Source organism: Pararge aegeria, chromosome 7, assembly GCF_905163445.1.
Source record: "Pararge aegeria chromosome 7, ilParAegt1.1, whole genome shotgun sequence".
In the NCBI taxonomy this organism is placed as follows: Eukaryota; Metazoa; Arthropoda; class Insecta; order Lepidoptera; family Nymphalidae; genus Pararge; species Pararge aegeria.
The window spans coordinates 1,433,110-1,458,393 of NC_053186.1; the positions used below are offsets into that span (position 1 = coordinate 1,433,110).

The 25,284-nt window shown below is 36.0% G+C and overlaps 1 protein-coding gene across 3 annotated transcripts in view; it reads right to left on the reverse strand.

The window, feature by feature from the left end:
* Positions 1 to 1,137: 1,137 nt before the first annotated feature.
* LOC120625151 (adenosylhomocysteinase-like 1) overlaps positions 1,138 to 25,284 on the reverse strand; it is a 38,944-nt gene continuing 14,797 nt past the window's right edge. Inside the window, exons 1-11 of one of the 3 annotated variants that reach the window (XM_039892117.1) lie at positions 24,164 to 24,464; positions 12,780 to 12,936; positions 11,629 to 11,831; positions 9,786 to 9,924; positions 8,358 to 8,528; positions 7,865 to 7,997; positions 7,190 to 7,316; positions 5,839 to 5,916; positions 5,088 to 5,267; positions 3,314 to 3,481; positions 1,138 to 2,693 (exon numbers count right to left, since the gene is read on the reverse strand). In XM_039892117.1, coding sequence (XP_039748051.1) covers positions 2,535 to 2,693; positions 3,314 to 3,481; positions 5,088 to 5,267; positions 5,839 to 5,916; positions 7,190 to 7,316; positions 7,865 to 7,997; positions 8,358 to 8,528; positions 9,786 to 9,924; positions 11,629 to 11,831; positions 12,780 to 12,888 — 1,467 coding nt within the window. In that variant the 5' untranslated portion in view covers positions 12,889 to 12,936; positions 24,164 to 24,464 and the 3' untranslated portion in view covers positions 1,138 to 2,534. Of the gene's footprint in view, positions 2,694 to 3,313; positions 3,482 to 5,087; positions 5,268 to 5,838; positions 5,917 to 7,189; positions 7,317 to 7,864; positions 7,998 to 8,357; positions 8,529 to 9,785; positions 9,925 to 11,628; positions 11,832 to 12,779; positions 13,056 to 24,163; positions 24,465 to 25,284 lie in introns of those variants that run through there. The other 2 variants (XM_039892116.1, XM_039892115.1) reach the window with 2 other exon arrangements.

Genomic DNA, 25,284 nt, shown 5'->3' on the forward strand with positions numbered 1-25,284 from the left:
CACTTCTAAAACCAACGTTCTAAGCGGAAAATCGATAAAAAAAAAAACAGCAGTACCATATTTGCGACTCTAAATCAAGGATTATTAGGTTCGTTTTACTTTGAATATATAATAATAGTTCGTTTATAAACACAACTTAATCATCTTTATTTCGATCGAAAAAACTTCTTTGGGGCTTTGTAAGAATTTGCGAAAAACGTAAGGTTGATTTCAACAAACGAAACCTAGAAACGCTCAACTAAAATTACCTAACGTTTACCTAAAATTGAACATAGGTTCTAAATTTTTCCGCTCAAGGTCGTCGAAATAAAAATCGATTGTACTGAACTTACTCTTTAAAATCAGCTATATTATAAATATATATATATATATATAAAGTAAATAGCTATAGTCCATTTTACTATGAAGTTAAAGTGATTCTATACTTACGAGACCACGTTTGGGACCGGCCAATTTCCACAGGTCTGGTTTGGTATGGTAGTAGTTTTCTTTTGCATCTACTCAAGACGATTATATTGTGACCTAGAATTTGCATTTAATTTATGTAAGCAAGTCCTGATTTTATAAAACTACGAACAAACATATTCGTCTAAATAAGTGCATGCTTTAAAACATGTGCAATAATTAACAAATAATTTACATATTGCACTCAATTCAAATAAAATCTCTAATAACTTAGAAATATTACATATATAAAATGTTAACAAATGAATGGAGTTCATTTGTCCCCAATTTTTTATAAATTTGGGGTCATTTTATCGGGGATTAAGTTTGTATGTAAGAAAATCTGCATATAATTTATATATAAACAATTCCTCGTCTTACAAATCTAAACAAATACAGTCGTCTAATTATGTGCATGGCTTAAAACATGTGCAAGATTTAGTATATATTTTACATGTCAAAAATAAAATGCATGACTTTGAATAATTTTTAACTAAAATAATTTTAAAAAAAAATCAAGGAATGGTTAAGATTTTGTTAATACTGTAAAATGTTTAATAACTCCTAAAATATATCACCAGTACGACATATTTTAATGTCCGGCAAACAAAAAAAACTGTTATATGAAGCATAAAAAATATACAGAATATTCAAAAAATGTCATATTTTTTTCAATATTATTATTATTATTATGTCAGATTGTGCTACATAATATATAGTTTTATTTGTATGCCGACATTAAAAAATGCTCTAAAATTGTATGTTAGTTGCTCTTCACATTGGATAAAAATTATATGGTAAAGTATAACCATATATTTCACATTACTAGTTTACTTAAAAATAAATTAAGCTACAATTCTTGGTAGTTTTACATAACCACGTAAGTGACAAATTTTATTTAAACATATAATCTATCTAATCTAATCATAAAACTTCAAACAATTTTTTTTATGCACTTTTTGTAGTGTGCTATAAAAGTATATTCAGTCATTCATTCATTCAAAAATGTATTTGGAAAGTACATAGTTTCGATGAACGTATTGTTAAAATAAGTCAGCTCATGGATATTTTTGTCAGTGCTCATGGATATTTTTGTCAGTGTTGGCCAGACTTGATTTAAACCCATCCGATGTTGTCATGCCCTCATTACCGTGACGCTTCGGGAATCTAACTGTATCTAACCCCGCAGGATAATTTTAATAAATCTCTTAAAAAAAATTTGCCACTTACTTGGTGGTAGCATTTTAGAGTTAGAACAAAAACATATAATTTTTAAAATTAGATTAAATAAATAAATATAAATAAATTTAACAAAAATATAATTTAATTTGTACCAATGTCTATGCATCTGTGCAGTCAGTATCTAGTTCAGCTTAGAATCGAATAGTATGCATTTTTTATTATTCTCTAAGACTCAAAAACATCTGTATCTTTTGTTGCTTTCTTTATTTTAATGTCCGACAAAATTGATGGTATCCTCAAATGTTCGCCGATTTAAACTTGTATTTTTTATGTTTTACTATTTCATGATAGAGAGACATGATCCAGAGATCAAATCAAAAATTGGGTGAGGTATATAAGTTCGAAAGAGGGACGTCGAAGTCTCAATCACCTCTTTGTCAAGATAACTCAAGTGTTACATTTTAGCCCCAATGCTCTATGAAAATTAAAACGTTGCAAACTCGTAACCAAAATTTGTGACTGACTTAAAAGTAAATAGTTCTTTGAACAGATCATTAAACCGTCGTGACGTCACAATGTTTTCATGATACGGTTTATTTTTCATAATTGGAGTGACGTTCGACAATTGGGATCATTTGTCTCCAACTTTATAATTGGGATCATTTGCCCCCAACTTTATAATTGGGATCATTTGTCCCCAACTTTATAATTGGGATCATTTGCCCCCAACTTTATAACTGGGGTAATTTGTCGCCAATTTACAATTGGATTAATTGTCCCTAAATTAGAAAAACTTGACCTTTGTTCCTCTGCACGTCATTCGATACGGCTTAACTAAAAATGCATACAATCCGATGTATTTATATTACACAATCATTTTTAGGGCGCGAAGCCCTAATTCTCAGGCGTTAGTATCTGTAATAGTTTGGTTTGAACGGCCCCACTTTATTGAGGCCTAGATACTTAGCCTGCTCGTCGGTCAGCTCAGTGAGATGCGCATCGAATGTGGGTAAATGGAGACTAGCTACGTACTCGTCCATTTTCTTGGGTAATAGGTATACGTCAGCCTGGAACAAGCAAAAGTAATGTGTGTGTACAAGCACGGAAATGTAAGAGATGTATTCCTTTCGAGAATTACACAACGATTTCAATAGGCAACCATTTATACGCTCGATATTTTGATTACTTTAATAAAAAATAATGACGTAGAGGAAGAGAAAGGGGAAGAAGTAGAATTAAAGTAAGAGATAGATTAAGAGGAATAAGGAATTGGAAAAGGAAAAGGAAAAGGGAGAAAAATCATTAAATCTTCGTATTCTAATTGTAAAAGTATTATGCATCAAGGTCTACATCTAAAACAACATGGATAGTGCCTATTTAGCCCCAAAGTACCTAAGATTTCCGCAGGATTAAAAAACCTGGAGTCCAAGGCCGTTCGATTCACACAACTGGAAAAATCTTTGTGTGATGGGCATGAATGTTTTTCAGTGTCTGGATTTTTTGTTATGTTCTACAAGTTAGGCCTTGACTGCAGTCTCTCCCAATGGTAAGTGATATATATTATTACTTATAATAATTATGATATATATTATTATAGTGTTTTGTAGTATGTGAATGAATAAATGGAATAAACTGATATACCTACCTAGCCTACAGTGTTGATTCCATCCAAGAATTTCATGCGTACCTTATAACGATGTTGCGGTGCGTTGTACAGCTCGATGAGAGCCAGAGCCTGGGTGGCGGCCGTGACGGACACGACGAACGACGGCAATGAGGAGCAGCACAAGTTGGCGAGGCGACCCTCCGCCAGCAGCACTATACGCTTGCCGTTGCCCCAGATTATGTGATCGACCTTGAAATTCAAATTCAAAACTTCTTTATTCATGTAGGCCTATCACAGGCACTTATGAAGCGTTCATACATAGTAGTTGCCCGCAACTTCGTATGCGTTTGATTTTGTTTTTTGATGTGGCATTCAATTTGGTTGTAGTTCTTAAAAAAATTTAAAGTATTCAGTATCGCTAAGCCTTAAATGAGGGGTTTTCTGCTGTCCGCTGAGGAGTTCTGTCCTCTATCTCCAACCACATTCATCAGATCTACACAGTTTGGGCAAAATTAAACACATATTATAACCTCTACAGTACAAAAATAATTGTTTAAATCGTCAAACACTTTCATACCCTCTCCCAATGGAACCGAGCTTAATGTCGGGATAAAAAGTATCCTATATTATTTCTAACACTTCCGAGAATATGTGTTCAAAGTTTCATGAGGATCGGTTAAGTAGTTTTTGCGTGAAAGCGTAATAAACAAACTTACATTGACATTTATAATCTTAGTAGGGATAGGGATAGGGATGTTTACATAGTCGTAAGGGGATGGTGATAACTTCGTTCACCAACTTAAACCTAATGCTACGAGGGTTCCAAACGCGCCCTGGTCTAAGAAGAGCCCACAACAAACTTAGCCGGGTATTTTTTTTTTGTTGTCACCCTCTCACAGTAACTTCAAACGAAACAAGTTTCTTATTACAGTTATAATTAACAACATTGTCCATCTCTAAGACTTAATACAAGTTATACTCAGTCGCAAGCGAGAATCCGTTTTTAAATACCAAACTCTTTATCGTCATAGTAAAATAGTCCGAACGTCTGTGGTTTTAGAGTCGCAAATTGGTTGACTGCTTTTTGTTTTATAAACGTTCTATCAAAAACCCGTGCTTTAGAATGGAAGGCAAATTTGAGCATTAATACAATGTAAATAAGATCCATTTTACTCCGCTGTTCAAGTATTTCCTTAATCGAAAACGACTCCTCGGTTGCGATGTATGGGTTTCAAAAGGCACATGAGGCTTAACACGTATGAACATGTATTTAACACTTACCATCAAGCGGGCCATTTGCATATACAATTAAAACTATATAAAAATAGGATACCTTTTCAAACACCAAAAATTGATGCGGACGAAATCGCGGGCAGCGGCTAGTAAATCTTATACCTTTAAACGAGCAATGACGGCCGATTGGCGTAGTTTGCAGCGACCCTGCTTTCTGAGTCCAAGGCCGTGGGTTCGATTCCCACTACTGGAAAATGTGTGTGTGTCTGGGTGTTTATATGTATATTCTAAATATTTACGTATATTATTCATAAAAATATTCATCAGTCATCTTAGTACCCATAACACAAGCTACGCTTACTTTAGGGCTAGGTGGCGATGTGTGTATTGTCAGAGTATATTTATTTATTATTATTTATTTATTTAATTCTTGTATATATATAATTGGACTCTCGGAATCGGCTCCAACGATTTTCATGAAATTTAATATACAGGGGGTTTCGGGGGCGATGAATCGATCTAGCTAGGATTCATTTTTAAAAAATGTTATTTTATTCGTGTTTTCCGGCAATAACCGATTTAGTGCAGACGAAGTTAGCTAGAAAATATTGATCTCATTCACCTGACTCCTGACTCTTTCCCACATCAGGTCCGGCGTCCTCAATGAGTGCACGTCTATTTCTGTGTTGCTGTGTCCCATGTTGCACACCACGCAGCCATTCTTCATACGCTCCATATGGTCTCGTGTAACGACGCCCTTATTGCCCGTTGCCGTTATCACTATGTCCACTTGTCTTATCACCTACAATCATTTATTTATTTATTAATTAGCTCTTCCAGCGACACTAACCGTAAAAAAAAAATATAAAACATTCATTTATTTCAAGTAGGCCTAATAAAAGCACTTTTAAAAGTCAACAAGTCTGTCTGTTTGTAGTGACTCTACCACCGGTTCGGAAGGCAGATTCTACCGAGAAGAAGCCGGCAAGAACCTCAACAGTTGCTCTTTACCAATATTTGTACATTAGTACATTTACACATCAGAGTAATGTACAATATTTTTTTTATCACATAAATCAATAATATTTCCACAATTTAGTTATACATAAACGATAACATTAGCCTCAAAATGCTTAGAGATCAAGTAACATGAAAAAGTTGAAAAAAAAACTAAAAAGAGCCATATTATCATTTTCCTATAAGCGCCAATTCCGACGTGTAAAATGTCCGTCTCACTATAATTGCTGTTGAAAGTATTATAGTATAATAATAAATGAATGAAATTAACTTATCCATAAAAAAACACCCGGGACGGAACTTTCAGAAACAAAGTCGTGTGCATCGTCTAAAACTAATATTATAATTCAACATACCTCATTTAATTTTACCACTCTAAAGCCGTCCATAGCTGCTTGTAACGCGCATATTGGATCGATTTCCGTGATGTATACCTGTTAACAAGTAATGACTTAAAATATAAACAAACGAGACAACCACAAACTTTCGCAGCACATCCTGGTGGCTAAACCTCAATATATTTGATACTTGCTCTGAGATAGATTGCAGTTAATAGCCGTTTAACATATTTAATAACCTGCCCAGAAGTGATTCGTACTGAATCTAAAGCGCCGAATTTCCTGATCGGATTTTAGGCAATTAACAATAAACAAATAAAGACGCTAAGTGCACATACCACCGCGATTCCATTGTGGGTATTAAGGGAAACACATAACGTGACAATAAATATAAATATAAAATGATTTATACCAAGTAGTGCTACTTTATAGATACTTCGAAATGTCAAGTTCGTCTGTTCAGTAGACTACCATTGGTTGGAAAGTACTGGATTGTAAAAATAAGCCCATATCATTTTGACCCCAAAGAATTTGGGATTTCTTGAGCTTTTTTATAATGTTGGGGCATTTTAATCAAATTTATAGTGTTGGGGCAAATTGAACCGATTTTTACAGTGGGTCTTTTGTTTGTTGTGTATACAAGACAAGACACAAAGTATTTTAATTTACGTAACGCCTAAGTAAAGTGAACCTAAGTGGAGGGTACGAAAACAAATTGAACGAAGGCGAGATGAACGAAAGTAAAGTGAACAAAAGCGAAGTTAACGTAATAAAGTTAATTGGACGTAAGTAAATTATACATACTATACTACTACTATACTATACTATGACAATACAATACACACATCGCCATCTAGTCCCAAAGTAAGCGTAGCTTGTAGTAGCGTAGTATTTTTATGAATAATATGTATAAATACTTATAATATACAGATAAACAACCAGACACTGAAAAACATTCATGTTCATCACACAAACATTTTCCAGTTGTAGGAATCGAACCCACGGCCTTGAACTCAGAAAGCAGGGTCGCTGCTCACTGCGCCAGTCGGCCGTCAAAACATAAGTAAAGTGAAAGCAAGTAAAGTGAGCACAAGTAAAGTGAACGCAAGTAGAGTGAACGCAAGTAGAGTGAACGCAAGTAGAGTGAACGCAAGTAAAGTGAACGCAAGTAAAGTGAACGCAAGTAAAGCGAACGCAAGTAAAGTGAACGCAAGTAGAGTTAACGCAAGTAAAGTGAAAGCAAGTAAAGTGAACGCAAGTAAAGTGAACGCAAGTAAAGTGAACGCAAGTAAAGTGAACGCGAGTAGAGTGAACGCAAGTAAAGTGAACGCAAGTAAAGAGAACGCAAGTAATGAGGAGTAATACTTACAACACATCCAAGTGCTTTTAACGCCTGACAGCATCCTTTCCCCACTTCCCCGTACCCGCACACCACCGACTGCTTCCCACCGAACATTATGTCTGTGCTACGTTTTAAAGCGTCGATTATACTTTCCCTGAAACACAACACTGTTTTGTCAATAACTACACAATGTGAGGCTCCAATTAATAGCGCTATACATCTATATTTTTTTTTGTACCCAATAGGCTCCGTAAGTTCTGGACCGATTTTAACCATTTCTTTGCCAAAAGAAAGCTAAACTATCACTAAGTAACATAAGCTATAATGTATTTTCATAACAATTGGATATCCTTAAAAAAATTACAAGAATGCAAAATTGTTTCTATTTCAATCAGAAACTAATACCAAATCAGACACTTATGCCCGTTGTGACTAACGATGATCAAGGCAATGCATAAATAAGTAACGTCTAATCTAAGGATTATATATTCCTAGGCATAAATCTACATTTGACCAATAGTTATGACCTAAGAGTTGGTGAAACGTACTATAGACATCGTCTAAATTATTAGGCTTTCTATTTAGGCGATAACTAGGTATTAACCAAAACGAAGTAAAAAAGTTATCATGGCCAGTTTTAAACATAGACACTTGAGAACCGGGCGTTTATTAGCTTGAAAGACATTGCACTAGCACACTCACCTACAAGAGTATAGGTTGTCGAACTTGGTCTTGGTGACGGAGTCGTTTACGTTCATAGCGGGCACGCATAGTTTGCCCGCCTTGCTCAGCTGGTAGAGACGGTGGACACCTGTCACACTCTCCTCCACTATACCTGTGGACAAGGTCAACTGTTTAATACTTTTGATTTAAACCATAGACTCCAGCTCTGTAATGCGCAAGTAAGACATTACATGGAGTACTGCTATCGCTATGTAGCGTTATCGCTAAATTGTATACTTTTTGTTAACTTTTTACTTATGATTTGTTATGTTTATGTGGTGTACAATAAAAGTGTATTCATTCATTCATTCATTCATTTCGAATTTAAACCTCGATCGTATCTTTAAAGAGTAACGCCGTATTTCGTCGAATGGCTATCTTCCAGTGGCAGATAGCCTAGTGTCAATTTTTAATATTCGTCTATGGCGTCACCGGAACCATTTTGCAGTCGCGCCACTAGATTAAAACAAACCTTTAATGAGCTTGAAAGCGGTTGTGTGTTTCTTCAGCATGAGATGCGTGGCGTCACCGCCGTCGTCCAGGATCATGTTGGGTTGCCACGTGCCCGACGCGGTGCAGCACTGGTCTATGCACCACCAGAAGGCTTCCTCACTCTCGGCACGCCACGCAAATATAGCGAATCCTGAAGAGAGACACACTGATTACTTATGGGATCATAACCAAACATCGAGAATAGAATTTTCTAATGCATGATTTAACGATTTGGTAAACCTTGATGATGTGGACAGATAGCAGCAAACGAGTTGCTTGGAGCCGCGGGACCAGTGGCGTGCACTTCATACACGCCCAAAAGCACTGCCTACCCAAATTATTTTATATAACTCGTATGGGAGGAGAATTTTAAATTGTATGCCATGTTCCCGTTTTGTGCATACCCTCACCGAAGACGCGCCACACGCCACTGCGCTGGACCCAAGACTGGTATTTGGAACTTGCTACAAAAGACCTATGTCCAGCAGTGGCCATCCATTAGTTGATGAGGATGTTAATATTAATAATAACGATTGAAACAAATCCAATTTGAAGGACAAGTGTTCCATTTAATTACAAGCAAAGGGCTTGTAAACGAAGGTATAACGAGGATTGTGTGTCAAATCTACACTAAAAAGTAACAAAATGATTGGTTACATTATAAGACACGTAAGATTTTTTTTACTTTAGCTCATATTCAAATTCAAATTCATTTATTTCAAGTAGGCCTACTTTATAAGCACTTTTGAAACGTCAAGTATGTATGTTTGTGTGACTCTACCACCGGTTCGGAAAGCAGATTCTACCGAGAAGAGCCGGCAAGAAACTCAGTAGTTGCTCTTTTCCAACATCAACATTTACAATCATTTTGCTATCTTGCGGGAGATGAGAGCGAGGCTGGCTGCTTCCATTCTACCTTGTCATTGAGGAATTCATCAAATGTATAGTAACCTCGCTGTACTAGATGCGTTTTTACACATTTTTTAAATGTATGCATTGGTAGGTCAAGAATTTCCTTAGGAATCATGTTGTAAAAGCGTATACTCAACCCCACAAAGGAGTTCTGCACCTTTCGCAGACGATATGCAGATATCACTATAATCCATCGCTATTGTGTCTGTGTAGAGATCGGGCTATGTGGAAATCCTGTCCCCTAAAATCCCAATAATGGCCACCATGAGCATTTATTAGAAAGTTTCGGGATCTCGTAAGAACGCAACTCCCCCTTGTGTAACACTTACTATGCTGATCCGGGGGTAAATGGCTTCTTGACTTCGTACTCTTCACTCCAAGGCACGGTTTGTGCCACAACAATTTTCCATTATCAGTATCGCATGGACCAAAGAGAGCTAGCGACCGGAGCCCCACCCCTAATCGCGCCTCTAACCTAAAAAGAAGAGGAAGGTACCTGCGTGGGCCAAAGCGGCAGCGACCTCGTTCTGCGTGCTGTATATGTTGCAGGCCGCCCAGCGTACCGTAGCGCCGAGTGCCGCTAAGGTTTCAATAAGTACAGCTGTTTGTGCATTGATGTGCGTGCAGCCGACGATCTGCAAAAAGGTACTCAATTAATTGGTCAGTCATCGCTTAAAAATTATTACTTATCTAAGTAATTGAGTATTATATAAGTTTATAATAGCATAAATATATATCATAAATATCTAATTATAGTATATATAAATTTATATCGGTATTTTTGTAGTTAATATGTAAATGTAGTATGTATGTTCATGTAAGTTTATTTTATTTTTTGTAACATCCTTTATGCATTTTCACACTTTTCACTTTTTTATCGGCTTCGCACGCTCACGGTGCCTTGAAGAGATAACTTTTAGTGATAAGGCCGCCTATGCACTCTAGCACTAAGTACTATTACTGTTTTCCTTGTGTTTTCCTATTGTGTTGTGTTGCAATTAAGTTTTTCTATTCTATTCTATTCTATCAGTCTAAGAGTAGGTAGGCGGGCTTGCAACAACTGCGTTACTTTGCAGAAATCTTTGTGTCTACAAGAACAATACTTCCTTTTACAATCCCATCATTCGCATGTGCCGCCTTTATAATGATTTAGTATCAAGTAATCGTAATATATAAACATTTTTAACAAAAGGATAAATATTTTTAAAAATCAAATTATTAAGCACTATTCCACATAATCTTTAGGGAAATCATATATATAATATTATTTTTTTAGTGTTTCTTTTTTGTTTCAACATTAATTTCATCTTTACTTTCTGTTTAATTTAATTCCAAGTTGTGTACACATACTTTGGGTTGTAGCTTAGAACAAAACTTGTTATTACTTATATTTAGATCTACTTTTAGTTATTACCTGTTTTGTGTACCTAATAACAATAAACAAACAAATAAACAAATCCATACCGGAGCATCCTCAGGAGATGTTGACTTTACAATGAATAATTGTTAACTTAACAATTATTCATTGTTAAAGTCAACATCTCCTGACATCCTCCTTACATCTGAGGATGCTTCGGTTTCCGGAGCGAAACGTGCGTAGAGGGTACATTGCCGAGGATCTTTTTGGTGTGGAGTATAGGGATTGAAGTAATTATAAATTACACCATGCAGATTCTCCTGCTGTTCGCGGAGTATAGCAAATTAAGCTTAATTTTAATAATATATCATCAACACATTATAGGCCCACTACAGGGCACGGAACTCCTTTCAGCACGAGTAGAGTTTAGCTCCTACCACGCTGGAGAAGTGCGGCGTGGTAGACTGCAATCTACCCTTCACGCCTTTGGCAACGTGAAGAGCTCTCAGGCAAGCAGGTTTCCTCACAAAGTTTTCCTTCACCGAAAAAACCAGTGATATTTAAATGGTATAATTTAAAAACGCACACAACTCCGAAAAGTTAAGAGAGGTGCGTGTCGAAGATCGTACTCGGTAACCCCGAAAAGGAAGCCGAAGCCCTAACCACAACTCTAAGATGATAAATGTTAAGATGCCCATAATTTTAAGAATGGTAAAGTGTGTTCGTCCTGCAATTCCTCGCTGATCAACCAACCAACTTGATTTTGGGTGAACAGTTAGTTGAAAGCACGGAAAGTAACATAGTTTATTTTTTATCCCAGAATAACAAACTATTCTTACGGGATTTTTAAAAAACCGTAATAAACTCTGATGAGGAGCGCGAGCTACCAAACGCTGGTTTGACGAAGTAAATGTAAAATTAGGAGGGAGAGTATCAAGCAGTTTTCATAATCTTGATTAGGGTCAAAAAGGTTCGTAATTACCTTGGCATCTTTCAAAGGCTTGTCATCCTTGGCCCTGGCTCTCAGCGCCATGATTCCGGGCATCTCCTGCTCCGCTATGTTGATCTCCCGCCTGCCGAAGGCGTGCTGTTCCACGTTGCGAACACAGTATGGTGGGTTGGGTTGTCCAGCCGCGATGGCCTTCTCGTGGGGTTGTACACCTTCATCCTCGTCTGACGAGGACCCTGGAATGATGAAATGGTTGATTTTAGTGTTAATTTTACTAATTTCTACGTGTCTAGAAAGATTGGTGTCTACTTAGAAGTAGTTGAGATTTTCTTGGCCGAGTAAGTCCGGGATAATACTATCGCCATGCTTATTTCTGCCACCAAGCAGTTGTGTTCCGGTCTTAAGGGCATAGGTAATAACAGCCACATGTGACTTAACACGTACTCAGGTTGATGGACATAGGACGACACGTTGCAGGACTTTTTCCTTGCATGCCTCTACACTGAGGGAGTATGAAGAAAAGACTTCTTCAAATTCCTTCATTGCCAGGAGTCCCATGTCTTCTAACAATGCGTTTGTCAGGCACATCGCTTATGGCACAAACGTGGTCGTTAACTATAGGTATGCCTCTTCCAAAGTCTAAGCAGGCAAAACCGAGAGTTATGCTTGAAGTATCTCTACGCGATGCACTCAGTAATACAGAGGACACCCGTAGAAGAATTAGAGGTACCGAAACAGCTGAACGAGCTGCAAAGCTAAATGGCACTAATGGTACTAATGTACGTTTGGGTACCCAATGCAGGAGTTGCGACCCCGTTCTGGAAAGCGCAGTGTTGGTAGAACCCCCACAAAGAATCCAGGTGACATCAAACGATTCGCAGGGAGTAATTGGACACATGGGGCACAGGACTATGGTGTGTGGAATTCCTTATAAAAGACGTCTTGGGAACCATCATATCAACCCATTACCGACCAACTACACGCACGGATCTCCCACAATGAGAAGGGTTTAGACAATAATCCACCACAGTGGCCAAGTGGAACAAACTTTTCTTAAAGAATATTTTTAAATTTAAGATTTGTTTTACAATGTCTGTCGACCGCCATATACTAATTCAAGTCGGACATTTTTCTCGTCAATAAAGCCAACCTATAATTAAGTTTCGTGCGGCCGTAGTACTTACAGAAATCACTCCTCCCAGAGACAATAGAGTGGCGTTTCCTCAGCGCCGCGTCAGTTTCCTCCACGATCGTTTCCGCCACCGACATCTTCAGTATACCGGTAGACGGCATTTTGACGTTTGATATGAATTTTTGATATTATAATATGTTACAAGCTTACTAGAAAATTGAACTATTAAAATGCATAAGATATTTTTATATCGCACTGGTGTTTTCAGAATTTGGCACGTTCTACTAAATAAAATTTCATCCGGTATTTAAATCCTTTGGGATAGTCTTTTTACAAATCCTATAACATGTATTTTATCATTTTCATCGATATAATACCTATCTTCAAAAATTACGGATTTTCATACAAATTTTCATACCCTGTAGGGGTCCACCAATCCAATTTTATATAGCCATTCTAGGCAATGAAATACAAAATATATTTTACAAATCGGACTTGTAGTTTCAGAGAAGAACTGCTAACTGAACTTTAAATTGAAAATTAATTCAAATCTGCAATTTCCTGGTTCAGTCTACGGCTGATAAAAACTTGAGGCCATGAAAGCCAAAATAACTAATTTTTATATTTATTAAAACTAGCTGTATCCACTCTCCGCTGCCTGATGTTAATTCCCGATGCCGTGGGAGATAGACTTAATAAGTATACTCAAACTCTGTTATAACAAAAAACGCCACGTTGTGTGAAAACTTCAAATCAATCAGTCGCCTACATTACGAGTTTTGGGAACAGTTAACTTATTGCTGCAATTTTTTTATATTATTTACTGACAGAAGAACGCCAGTATGAGAATCGAACTTAAGACATAATTGTTCTGAGTCAGACAATTTAGCAAATGCTTGCCAAAACAAATACGCCGAGAAATCCATTTAGTATGTTATATTACTGGACAATTTAGTTGGCGCGTTATGAGGATCTTCTCAAGGTTCTAAAACCAGGAATCAAACTTGAGACAAGCTTGTACTGAGCCAGAAAGTGCAGCAAATGCTTGCCAAAACGAAAACGCTGGGAAATCCATTTAGCGCGTTGCACACTGGATAATTTAGTTGGCGTGTTAATATTTGTATGTAAATTACTCACAATTTATTTATAGGCATTTATTGCAATAAAACTGTGTTCACATACCCCGCAGTAAATAGCGAGCACAGAGTCCAATGCAGTAGGTATCAAAGCTGTTTATATTTAAAATAACACAAATATTGATTACGACATAAACAGTCGACTTACAAGAAATAGTCATAAATTAGTGTCATCTGTATATCGTCTGCGTAAGGTACAGGGGTCATTTGTGGGATTGAGTATACGCTTTTACTTAAAAAGGTTTAAGGGTTAGTTCTAGGAAAAAACGACAAATGCACTATAAAATTTGTTGTGAACGTACGGATAATAGGAAAAAAGGTTTTTATAATACATATTCACGCATTTTACGTCATTGTATTCATTACAGAAGAAGGCACTTTAATAAAAGTTATATATACAAGTCCAAAAATGTTTGTAGCGCTACTTGGAACATTATAAAAAGAAAAGTAGGTACTTCTCGTAAGTCAACTGAAATAAATAATATAGCTTATAATGATAAAGTAATACAAAACCCTACAGAAATATGTTCTATAATAAATAAATATTTTATTGAAACATCAAATAGAGTACTGAGCAATTTTGACAATTCTGTTACAAATTTAAAAACCCACCCAAATAATATGTTTTGCAGCCCAACCGATCCCTACGAAATAAAAAAAATTATCATGAATCTCAGAAACACATATTCAACAGGATACGATGAACTTAGCACGATTTTATTGAAAAAGTGTGTTAACTTTATTTCATTACCTTTAGTTCATATCATTAATCTTTCAATAGAACAAGGTATATTTCCTGAAAGACTTAAGATGTCCGTTATAAAGCCACTTTTTAAAAAAGGTAATAAGGATGAAATTGGAAATTATAGACCAATAGCTCTAAACCCAGTATTATCAAAGATTTTTGAAAAGGTTATATTCAAAAGAATGTATAATTTTGCTGAGTGTTTTAATATTTTAACTGATACACAACATGGATTTAGAAAGAATAGGTCTACTACAACTGCAATTTTTAAACTAATAAAGGTAGTTACAGAAGCAATTGATAAAGGGCAAGCAATAAGTGTATTATTCCTGGACATGTCGAAAGCCTTTGATCTTGTAAACCACCTCAAACTCCTAGACAAACTAGAAAGTTATGGATTTCGCGGAAAAATTAATGACTGGTTAAAATCATTTCTAAGTGATAGGAAACAAAAAACTGTAATATCTAAGCGGGTAGATAAAACTGTGACTATGTTTCAATCGGAATACAAAAATAACAACTCTGGTGTACCACAGGGTAGTGTTTTAGGGCCCCTTTTATTTCTTTTTTATGTTAATGACCTATCTAAAAGCATTCAGTATCCGTCAATCTTGTTCGCAGATGACACGACAATTATTATACCATGTAACGATAAAACGAATCATGAATCGGAAATAAATAAATCCTTATATCAAACGATCCAATGGTTAGAGAGTAATATTTTATGTGTAAATGTTAATAAGACGAAATGTATACAATTTAAAACCAAACGACGCCACAAAAATGTGATAAAAATAATATATAAAAATGAATCGATTGACATAGAGAATAATGTAAAATTTTAAGGTATTAAATTAGATGAACACTATGACTGGACATATCATATTAACGACATTTGTAATAAAATTAACAAATTTGTATACCCACTTCGACGATTAAGACAGATCGTCTCTGTAGAAGCGGCGTTTGCTGCATACCATGGTTATGTTATGTCAAACTTACGCTACGGTATAGTTATATGGGGCTCATCCATTCATTTAAATAAACTTTTTATAGTACAGAAAAAATGTATCAGAAGCATTCTCCTAATGAATCCTACTGAATCATGCAGATCTGTATTTAAAAAACATAAAATCCTAACTTTACCTTCCTTATACATATATGAGGTATGTGTATTCGTACATAGAAATATTGAGTATTTTGAAAAGAAGACTGATTTAAACCCAAAAAGTATCACGCGATATCCAAATAAATTAGTAATACCAAAATACCAACTTGCACTGACTTTAAAATCGCCTTATGCAATGAGCTGCCAAATATATAATAAAATTGAAATAAATGTAAAAAAACTACCCTTGAAAACCTTTAAAAGGAAACTGTTTCTTTGGTTGTGTGACAAATCATTTTATACCATCGCAGAATACCTTAACTGCTATGGTTATCATGAAATATCTGTGGTTCCTGCTTAATTTTGCATGTGTGCGTGACCTCAATTTTCTGACATGTTATTTAATTTAATTTAATTTAATTTTAATTGCATTTATTTGACATTCAAACTTAGAATTGTGATTAAATAACTAATACAATGATTTAATATGACACTATAAATCTCAGAACATTATTTTATATAATTGAAAACAAATAAGATTAATATTAAGATGACTTAATGTCTAAACCAAATCTTAATGTCTAAATTTTGCATGTTAATGTATTAACAGAATATGTTGGAACTTTATATCCTAAACACCAATAATTAACCCATATTTAGCAAAATAAATATTTCATTTCATTTCATTTCATTTCATTTTATAATATGATTACTAAGGTGATTTTGGACCTGCCAATGCACAAGTTTAGAGAATTTGTTAAAACACATTTATTTATTACAGCGAGGTTACTATACAATTGATGATTTTTTTAATGACAAGGTTGCTTGGAAGCATCCGGCTCCGCTTTCAGCTCTCACAAGATAGAAAAATGAATGTTAAAATGTAAAATGTAAATTGTTGATGTTGGAAAAGAGCAACTGCTGAGTTTCTTGCCGGCTTCTTCTCGGTAGAATCTGCCTTCCGAACCGGTGGTAGAATCACTACAAACAGACAGACTTGTAATAAATGAATTTTGAATTTGACAACGTTATTGTCGCACCGCTTTTGGCGCACCGCACACAGATTTTTCCGTAGGTAGCAAGCCTGAACCGCCACGCTCCGAGGTGAACGGCTGGATCGGGTGAACTCGGGACCGCCGAGTGTACCCGAGCGAGAAAGATACAGTCAGCTGCTCTAACCTATTGTGTAGCTGTGTTAAATATATTGAATTCAAACCTAATAATTGTCTTTGTTAATTTAATACTTATTATTGGTACGTAATAATATTTATTTTAACAATTACTTGGTTTACACTGCGTGGTTAGTGTGTGTAGTTAACGGTTTATTGCGCTAATATTATATATTGAAAAAAACATTATACCTACCTAACCATTAAAGATTATAAAACACAGTTTATGTTTTCACTTCTGACGCGCGGTCTTAAAGACACTCTTTTTTTTGCTCGTTTTTGCTCGACGTGAATATCTTTATATATATATATTTCTCGTGTGCGTGTGTATATCACTGAACACCTCCAAGACGGCTGGACCGATTTTAATGAATTTTTCGGTATGCGTTTGGGTGGCACCCTGGATGGTTTAGATTCACAGATCTGCCCGACAGATGGCGCTGGGGTCAGCTAGTTTAGTTATAAATTCACTTTAAAAATATATAATCCCATGCAACAAACGTAATTGTTTTGTCGTTTATATAGATAGTGGTACGGAACACTTCGTTGGCGAGATCGTCTCGTACATAGCCGGTATTTATTCCAACCACAAAGGTACCTCCATGAACGCATAATATAAATTTTGACGCATTGACAGACGCACTGGCAGTGCGTCGATTCCCACAACTGGAGAGTGTTTGTGTGATGAACATGGATGTTTTTCAGTGTCTGGGTGTTTATCTGTATAATAATACACATAAATACTTATAATATTACTTATAGTATTTATGTGTATTATTTTCATAAAATAAATTTTCATAAAACAATATTCATTAGCTATCTCAGTACCCATAACACAAGCTACGCTTACTTTGGGGCTAGATGGCGATGTGTGTATTGCCGTAGTATAGTATAAAAAAAACAAATGAACAAAACACAGACACACTTTCGCATTTATACTATTAAGTATCGGATACAATACCTTATTTGACTCTTTGTATCCATCTGCAAAGAACATGGCCTAGATATGTCATATACATGAACGCTGGGTCGTTATTATGCAATAAATACATGCTTTTTTTCTTGTTTGCGTTCGTAGTCAATGTTTTAAAGCCTTATAAGATGTAACAAGAAAACTGAAAGCTATTATGATTGCTATTAAAAAAAGATTAAGTATTTAAGACTTTTGGAAAAAGATAATTGATTTTCATGATATTAAAGTAAATAATGATAATAATAAAATAGTTAAATAATTAATATTTAGTGCTATAGCCCGCCAATCCCTACTGGTTTAGCGTGATGGACTGCGGCCTAAATCCTTCTCATTGCTGGAGAAGACCCGTGCCCACTGGTGGGCGGGTAACGAGTGGATATGACGATAATGAATCATATAATGTCAATTTATTTATTATAAGTGCTAAAAATTTTAGATTAAAGAAAATTTTATAAATTAAGAATGCAGCGATTGCCAGAAAGTCGCAGGTTCAAATCCTGTCGGTTTAGAAATTTTTTAAATGCATTTTAAATTTATAAAATTGTTTTTCACCAAGTGTAGATAAAAACAATCTAAAAAAATTTAAAAAAAATTACGAAGTTATATAAAATTCTTATGTTATTAAGTTTTTTTACAAGGTGGTCGTAATACATTATACCTGATATCGTTGTCCTTTGTATAAATAATAAGGTTGATAAAGAAACAAGCTCGTTTTAATATTCAGTTGGTGCGACATAACTGGTACCTGGAACCCCAAACATAATTCGCCTATGCTATATGACCATTGCATATATATAAGACACGATTTAAAGTAGTTATTTTTGGCAACCGTTTTTTTTAAGAAAGTTTATTGCACACAAATGAAAACAATACAAGAAGAACACAAAAGAAGAATAAATTATTCAATTTTGTGCAAAGGCGGCCCTTATTGCTACGCAATCTCTTACAGACAACCCTTGTTAAAAGTTATTGATTAACATGAAATCGGGCAGTGCACACAATAAAGCATAAACGATGAATAGTTTGCATCTTGAATGATTGTATTATGCTATATTGTTATCATGAAAAATCGGTAATTGAATGAAAAACATCTTGTTTTAATAGTGTTGCATAACCGCGTCCACCAATAGGCGATCACAGTCGACTGCACCAATACAATTGCACGTGCCCAACGAAACATGCAATGATTCAGTAAAAGCTCGGTGTGTTTGTGAACAGCATGAATACTTGCGCTAACTTTAGCACCCTATTTTACAATTTCAGCAGGTACAAAAAAAAAAAAAAAACTATAATACTCGAACAGCCGACCATTTAGTGGTATTTTTTGAACTACTTATGTAGAGACCAGTCGAGTAAAAAAATGCAACACGTAAAGAAAAAGTTTCATCGAATCAACCCATTAACGACCCACTAAAAAGCACGGGTCTTCTCCCACAATGAGAAGGGGTTAAGGCCGTCGTCCACCACGCTGGCCCAGTGCGGATTGGTGGACGAAGAAAGTTTGTTCTTAAGTAATTTTGAAGATATCTTCTGGAGCGGCCTCTAACGGTTTATACAAATATAAAAGAACATAAACCCTACGCTGATACGTATTATTAGACGGCATATTTTGTTTGAGACACATTTATTATCTTCATTCATTAATTCATTTACTTTTTACTACAGGTGCTAGAACAAAATCTTTAGAAAATTACATTAATCTTATATACTATAACAAAGAAATATCCTTTCAATTTTTTTATTTTTTTTATTTTTATAGACGAGTGCTTGACTGCAATCACACCTGATGGGAAGCGATGATGCAGCCTAAGATGGAGCGCGCTTGCCTAGAAGATGCCTATTCACTCTTGATATGAAAGTACTCATATTGTAGGCACTGGGGAAAATGGAAGCTGGAAGGGCATTCCAGATCCTAGCGGTGCGGATCAGAAACGAAGATGCGAAGCGCTTCTTACGCGCCCGCGGTATATCAACCACGTAGGGATGCAGATCCTTACGCTGCCTCGCGGTTCGATGGTAAAAAGGCGAGGGGGGAACTAGATCAAATAGTTCTTGAGCACACTCTCCGAAATATATCCTATAGAATACCGAAAGACAGGCAACCTTGCGACGATGTTCCAAACTCTGAAGTTGTTTATTGGCTAGGTCACCTATGAGCCTTCTAGCACGGCGATCCACCGAATCCAGGGCATCAAGCTGATACTTGGCAGAGCCGTCCCATAAATGGGAACAGTACTCCATGCACGATCGATTATCGTTCTACTTCAATTACATGTTTATTCGTATTCCACTACTTGTTGGCCTTTGACTTCAATCGTACCGGGTGGCGAGCAATGATGTCCCTAAATGGTTTCTACTCGGCATCACACCGTAACGCTAAATCACTTCCCTACGCGTTTAATGTCAGTGCGACTAGAGAAAATGTTCCTTGAAACAAGCAGTTATTATTATTACTGCACAATTAGTTTTGCATAACAGCAACCACCAATCGGCGATCACAGTCGAGTGCGCCAATACAACTGTACGCGCTCAACGAAATATGCAATGATTGAAACAAGCACGTTTTAATATTGTGTTACTGTGCCATCATAACTGACGTCTGGAAGACCAAACATAATATAAATATGCTGTATGGCTATCCTACTAATATTATTAATGTGAAAGTGTTGATGTTTGTTACTTAATCACGCAAGAACGGCTGAACGGATTTCGATGAAATTTGGCATGAATGTGGCCTTTGATATGAATAACAACATAGGCTACCTTTTATCCCAATTTCTTAAGAAGTTCCCGAGGGAAAAAATTGAAAATTATTTACGAGCTAAGCCGCGGGCAGACAGCTTTGAAATTTGGTATGCATGTCACCTCTGCTATGGAATAGGTCATATACTTTCTAAGCCGATCTCTGAAATAGTTCAAGTGGTAAAATTAAAAAATGCTAAGGGAATGAATGCGTGGGAATAAAAAACCTTAATGCACGCGACCGAAGTCGCGGGTATCAGCTAGTAGAAGGTAAATACCTTTTTAAACTGTTTTTTTTTCAAACGCAGACGACAGGCAACAATTTTATGGGGAATCCCCGATATCGACATTCAATTTCAACATTTTAATCCCGCCGCTGAACGCTGCGAGAATGCGGGCCGATATCTGTCAGGAGGTTATATAAATATTGGACATAAATTGTAGAAGCGCGGCATAAGTATAAAAATATATTGTTTCTCATTTATTTAACAACAGCAACAATTAAAGTAGTTATAATTAGGTGTATTATAGTTTTTAATAATAGGTAAATGATTAAAAGGAGATATATTTCTATCGTAAATCAACGCTAACCACTTCAAAGATACATCGTCCATTTAAATTCGACCTATCACGAACACGACTTTTTTAAATGTTCCTTGATAAATGTTCCTAAGATTAACGCGTTCTACCAAACAAACTCTTACGTTTTTAGACGGGATACACAGGGGCGATCAGCGGTATAAAGTTTTGAGTTTGAGTTTACCAATCTTTTTTTTATCCAATAAAACAAACACATCTCAGTGATTAGCATAAGATCACAGAAAAACCGCAGAGGTTTGTCCTCGGTGCCACGGTTAATCCCACGAAAACTTAAAAGGCTTTATGTCAGTCTTAAGGATGAAAGTTATCTCTATGCCAAATTTCGTCAAGAACCAAACACAAACCAAAAATACAAATTCAGGAATGTATGGATGGAAAATGAGCATTATTGCTTACAATTCCATGCATGCGTTACCCGTACGGTTCCATACATAATCGCCAGTAGAGGAACAATTAGACACACAGTTCAAGATCGACCTTCATCGTAATCGCAATTAGAGTCGCATTACTGATAACGTTTACTTCTAAGTTAACAATATCTATAATGAGTTTATAATGTGGGCCACCAGGGAAACGAATGGGTGCAGTGCGGAAGAGTGCGGGGTCTCGCTATGCCCACGTTGCCTGCAGTATTCCCGTTTTGCTTTCGCGCCGGTACTCTCAAGGAGTATACAAAGCCCAAGTTGACTCACTGGTATTACTTCGATAACTGAACAGCTAGCATTACTTGCGCGCCGGTTCTCTCAATGAGTATACAAAGCAGAGGTTGACCCATTCTTTATTACTTCGTTGGCTTAACGGTTAGCATTGCTTTTACGCCGATACTCCCAAGGAGTATACAAAGCAGAAGTTGATTAATTGGTATAATTTTGTTGGCGTATGGACCTCGAGGTCCAGCCCGGAGTGGGGATGGAGATGGAACGTAGCCGGCGTGAAAAGTGTATTTTGCATCTCTACTTTGGTATGTAGACTATTCTTGCGATGCTATGCTTTGATTATATAGTCAAAGCTCTTATTGATTGTGTTTTTTGGGTCTTCTGTTCCAAAGCTAATCATTCATTCTTAATGTAAGTCTGCAATTATATACTGTAATTGCTAAAAGTAGTACAAGTTAAGGCACCTCGTGCAAACACTTCAAGAACCGGCTATAAATCGATACAACACTGCGACGTCACATGACTGGTGTTCAGTGGACACACAACAAACAAACTGCGGTAGCACGTGGCATTTTAAAATACTTAAGAGTTTACCTTCGAACAAAGACCTCGCGTGTTAAGAAAAATAATTTTCTCTTGGCACTAGCGGGTCATAATGTAAATATTATAGCTCAAGAACCACGGGTCTCATAAACGTAAACTCGCCACTCGCCCAAAGTTGCGCCTTTTTTTTTGGCCTGGTGTAAGAGCTGTATAGCTACCTCCATCCCTTGGCAAGACGGAGATTTTGGTGGACTCCCCCCCCCCTCTGAGGAGCGTGTACCTTCTTGTTGACTTTTCTAGCCCGGGGAACCCGTTGCATGCCTACTTCCCGAATGAAGTTCCCGAAAGAAGACACCAGTGAAGCTTATTGCAAAGCGGATATTGGATAGAAGCAGGCGTTACTTTGCGGAAATTCCTGATATATTATCAATAATCCTTATACTCCACACCAAACAGATCTTCGGCAATGTACCCTCTACGAACGTTTCGCTCCGAAACCGGAGCATCCTCAGGAGATGTTGACATTACAATGAATAATTTTTAATTTCTTTACAATGGACAACCGTTAAGTTTCGGAGCGAAACGCAGATCTGTTTGGTGTGGAGTATAAGGATTGAAGAAATTATAAATCACACGACACAGATTCTCCTGCTTTCGTGGAGTATAGCAAATTAGGCTTAATTTTCATAGTAAGTAAGTTGAAAAGGCGGAGAGTAACAATGGCTACTTTTTATCCCAGGAAAACAAACGGTTCCCCAGAGATTCGTAAAACAAACCATAATAAACAAGGACAAAAGAGCGGGCAACAGTTCAAAAATAAAGAAAGATTTACTTATAGCAGTGAGATAAAGCTTAAAATAAGTATGCATTATGTACGAGTCAAGGTTACTGTCCAATCAATAATAGCATAAATATTTTTTTTTGTACGACAATACACACATCGCCATCTAGCCTCAAAGTAAGCGTAGCTTGTGTTATGGGTACTAAGATGACTGATGAATAATTGTATGAATAATATACACAAATACTTATAATACACAGATAAAACACCCAGACACTGAAAAACATTCATTTCCATCACACAAACATTTCTCCAGTTGTGGGAATCGAACCCACGGCCTTGGACTCAGAAAGCAGGGTCGCTGCCCACTGCGCTAGTCGGCCGTCGAAATTGATTAAACACGGTAGGTACGATTTCCAAAAATATATAACCGTCTTTACAGTAAGTACTGCAATATATTAATCAATGCCATTAAATAAGATCGAAGTCTGTCTGTATCTTAAAATAACTGAAACAATATGAAATCCTCCTTAAACAACAGCCTTATAATACAACCCGTATTATGGGGATGACTGAATGAATATACTTTTATCGCACACCACAAAAAGTACATAAAAAAAGAAAAGTATAACAAAACAACGTATACAATTTGGGGGATATACACTACTCGTTAAAAAAACATTCAAATCGCTTCAATATTGTCGGAGATGTCGCATAACATACGCACAAAAAAAATACCGTACTGAGAACCTCCATTTTTAAAGTCGGTTTAAAAATGAACCTTATTCGAAGATCCTTCGAAAACCCGCATAAAAATAAAATAGTTCTAAAATTAAGATATTTTAAATGAAGCCTTCATCAAAATAGATTAATATTATCAATCACATAAGTAGATTGAGTTTTAACTAAGATTATTTACGTAGTATTAGTTTTCAAAAAGATTATTTACGGAGTTTTAGGTTACACAAAGATTATTTACGTACTTCGCGTACAACACTTTCAAAATTCAATACACAAACGATACGGACACTTTTCAAAACGCAAATATTGAAAACAGTTTTTTAAAAGCACGAACGTTTCAAAAAAAAAGTGTCAAGTTCAACGAGATGGGTTCTTTATAGTCGACACTAATTAATACCGAGGTCAATATTGAAAGGCACTTTATGATGCACACAGGGTTACGATAGAATACCGATTTTATTTTCTTGAAATAAGTAATTAAAATTTGGAATGTTATTATTACGTATTTTTACCGGTTTTTTAATCACTAGCGACAGAATACTGCATAGCTCGGAGTCGCAGGCGAGACTAGGCCGAATGCATCTATCAGTATACACCGTATGCAGGGTGAGATTTTGGCAGCGGTCAGTGAGGTTAAAACTGTAACTTGCGCCCAAATAGTGAGGTTTAATTTCCTCAGTATTTTTAAGTTCTCGTGTACATTAGTGTTTGTAAAAAAACTTTATAATGCGGATTTTAACTACCTACATAAGTTATCTTCAGTTGGTGAGATTCTGGCAGTAAGGTTAAAACCGATAGTTTCGCTGAACTGAGGCTGTATGTCGTGTACATTTTAATGTAAAAAAAAAAAAATTGTGCGTGTACTAGCGTACACTCGTAAGAAGTGAAACTTCTTTATGACGCTATTTTTCAAAAAATAATTTACTATATGCAACTTTACAGAAATTGGTTAAATAAAGTTAAATTAGATAAAGTTTAATAAAAGGCTTTTATTATATACATAAATACAAATTCTACAATTATTTCATTTTAGCTTATTACTACAAAATAATTTCAACTGCTAATGAAGTTTATAGTGGATGTACTACCAAGGATCAAGAGACTTTTGTGCACCAAAAACTACATAAAATGTCCTTGATTGATACAAATGGGTTGCCTTACCTTACATTTTTATTTTTATATTTTTATATATTCATAAAACTTGTTTCAGTCAACTGTCAAGATATTTTGTAGGAACTCTTTGAGGAGTCTTGAGTTTTGTTTACAAAAAAGATGGCGCGTAACGGAAAAATGTCACGCGTAACGAAAAAATGTTACACTAAATTTTTTTCCAACCCCGATAAAGAAGTTTCACTTCAATAAC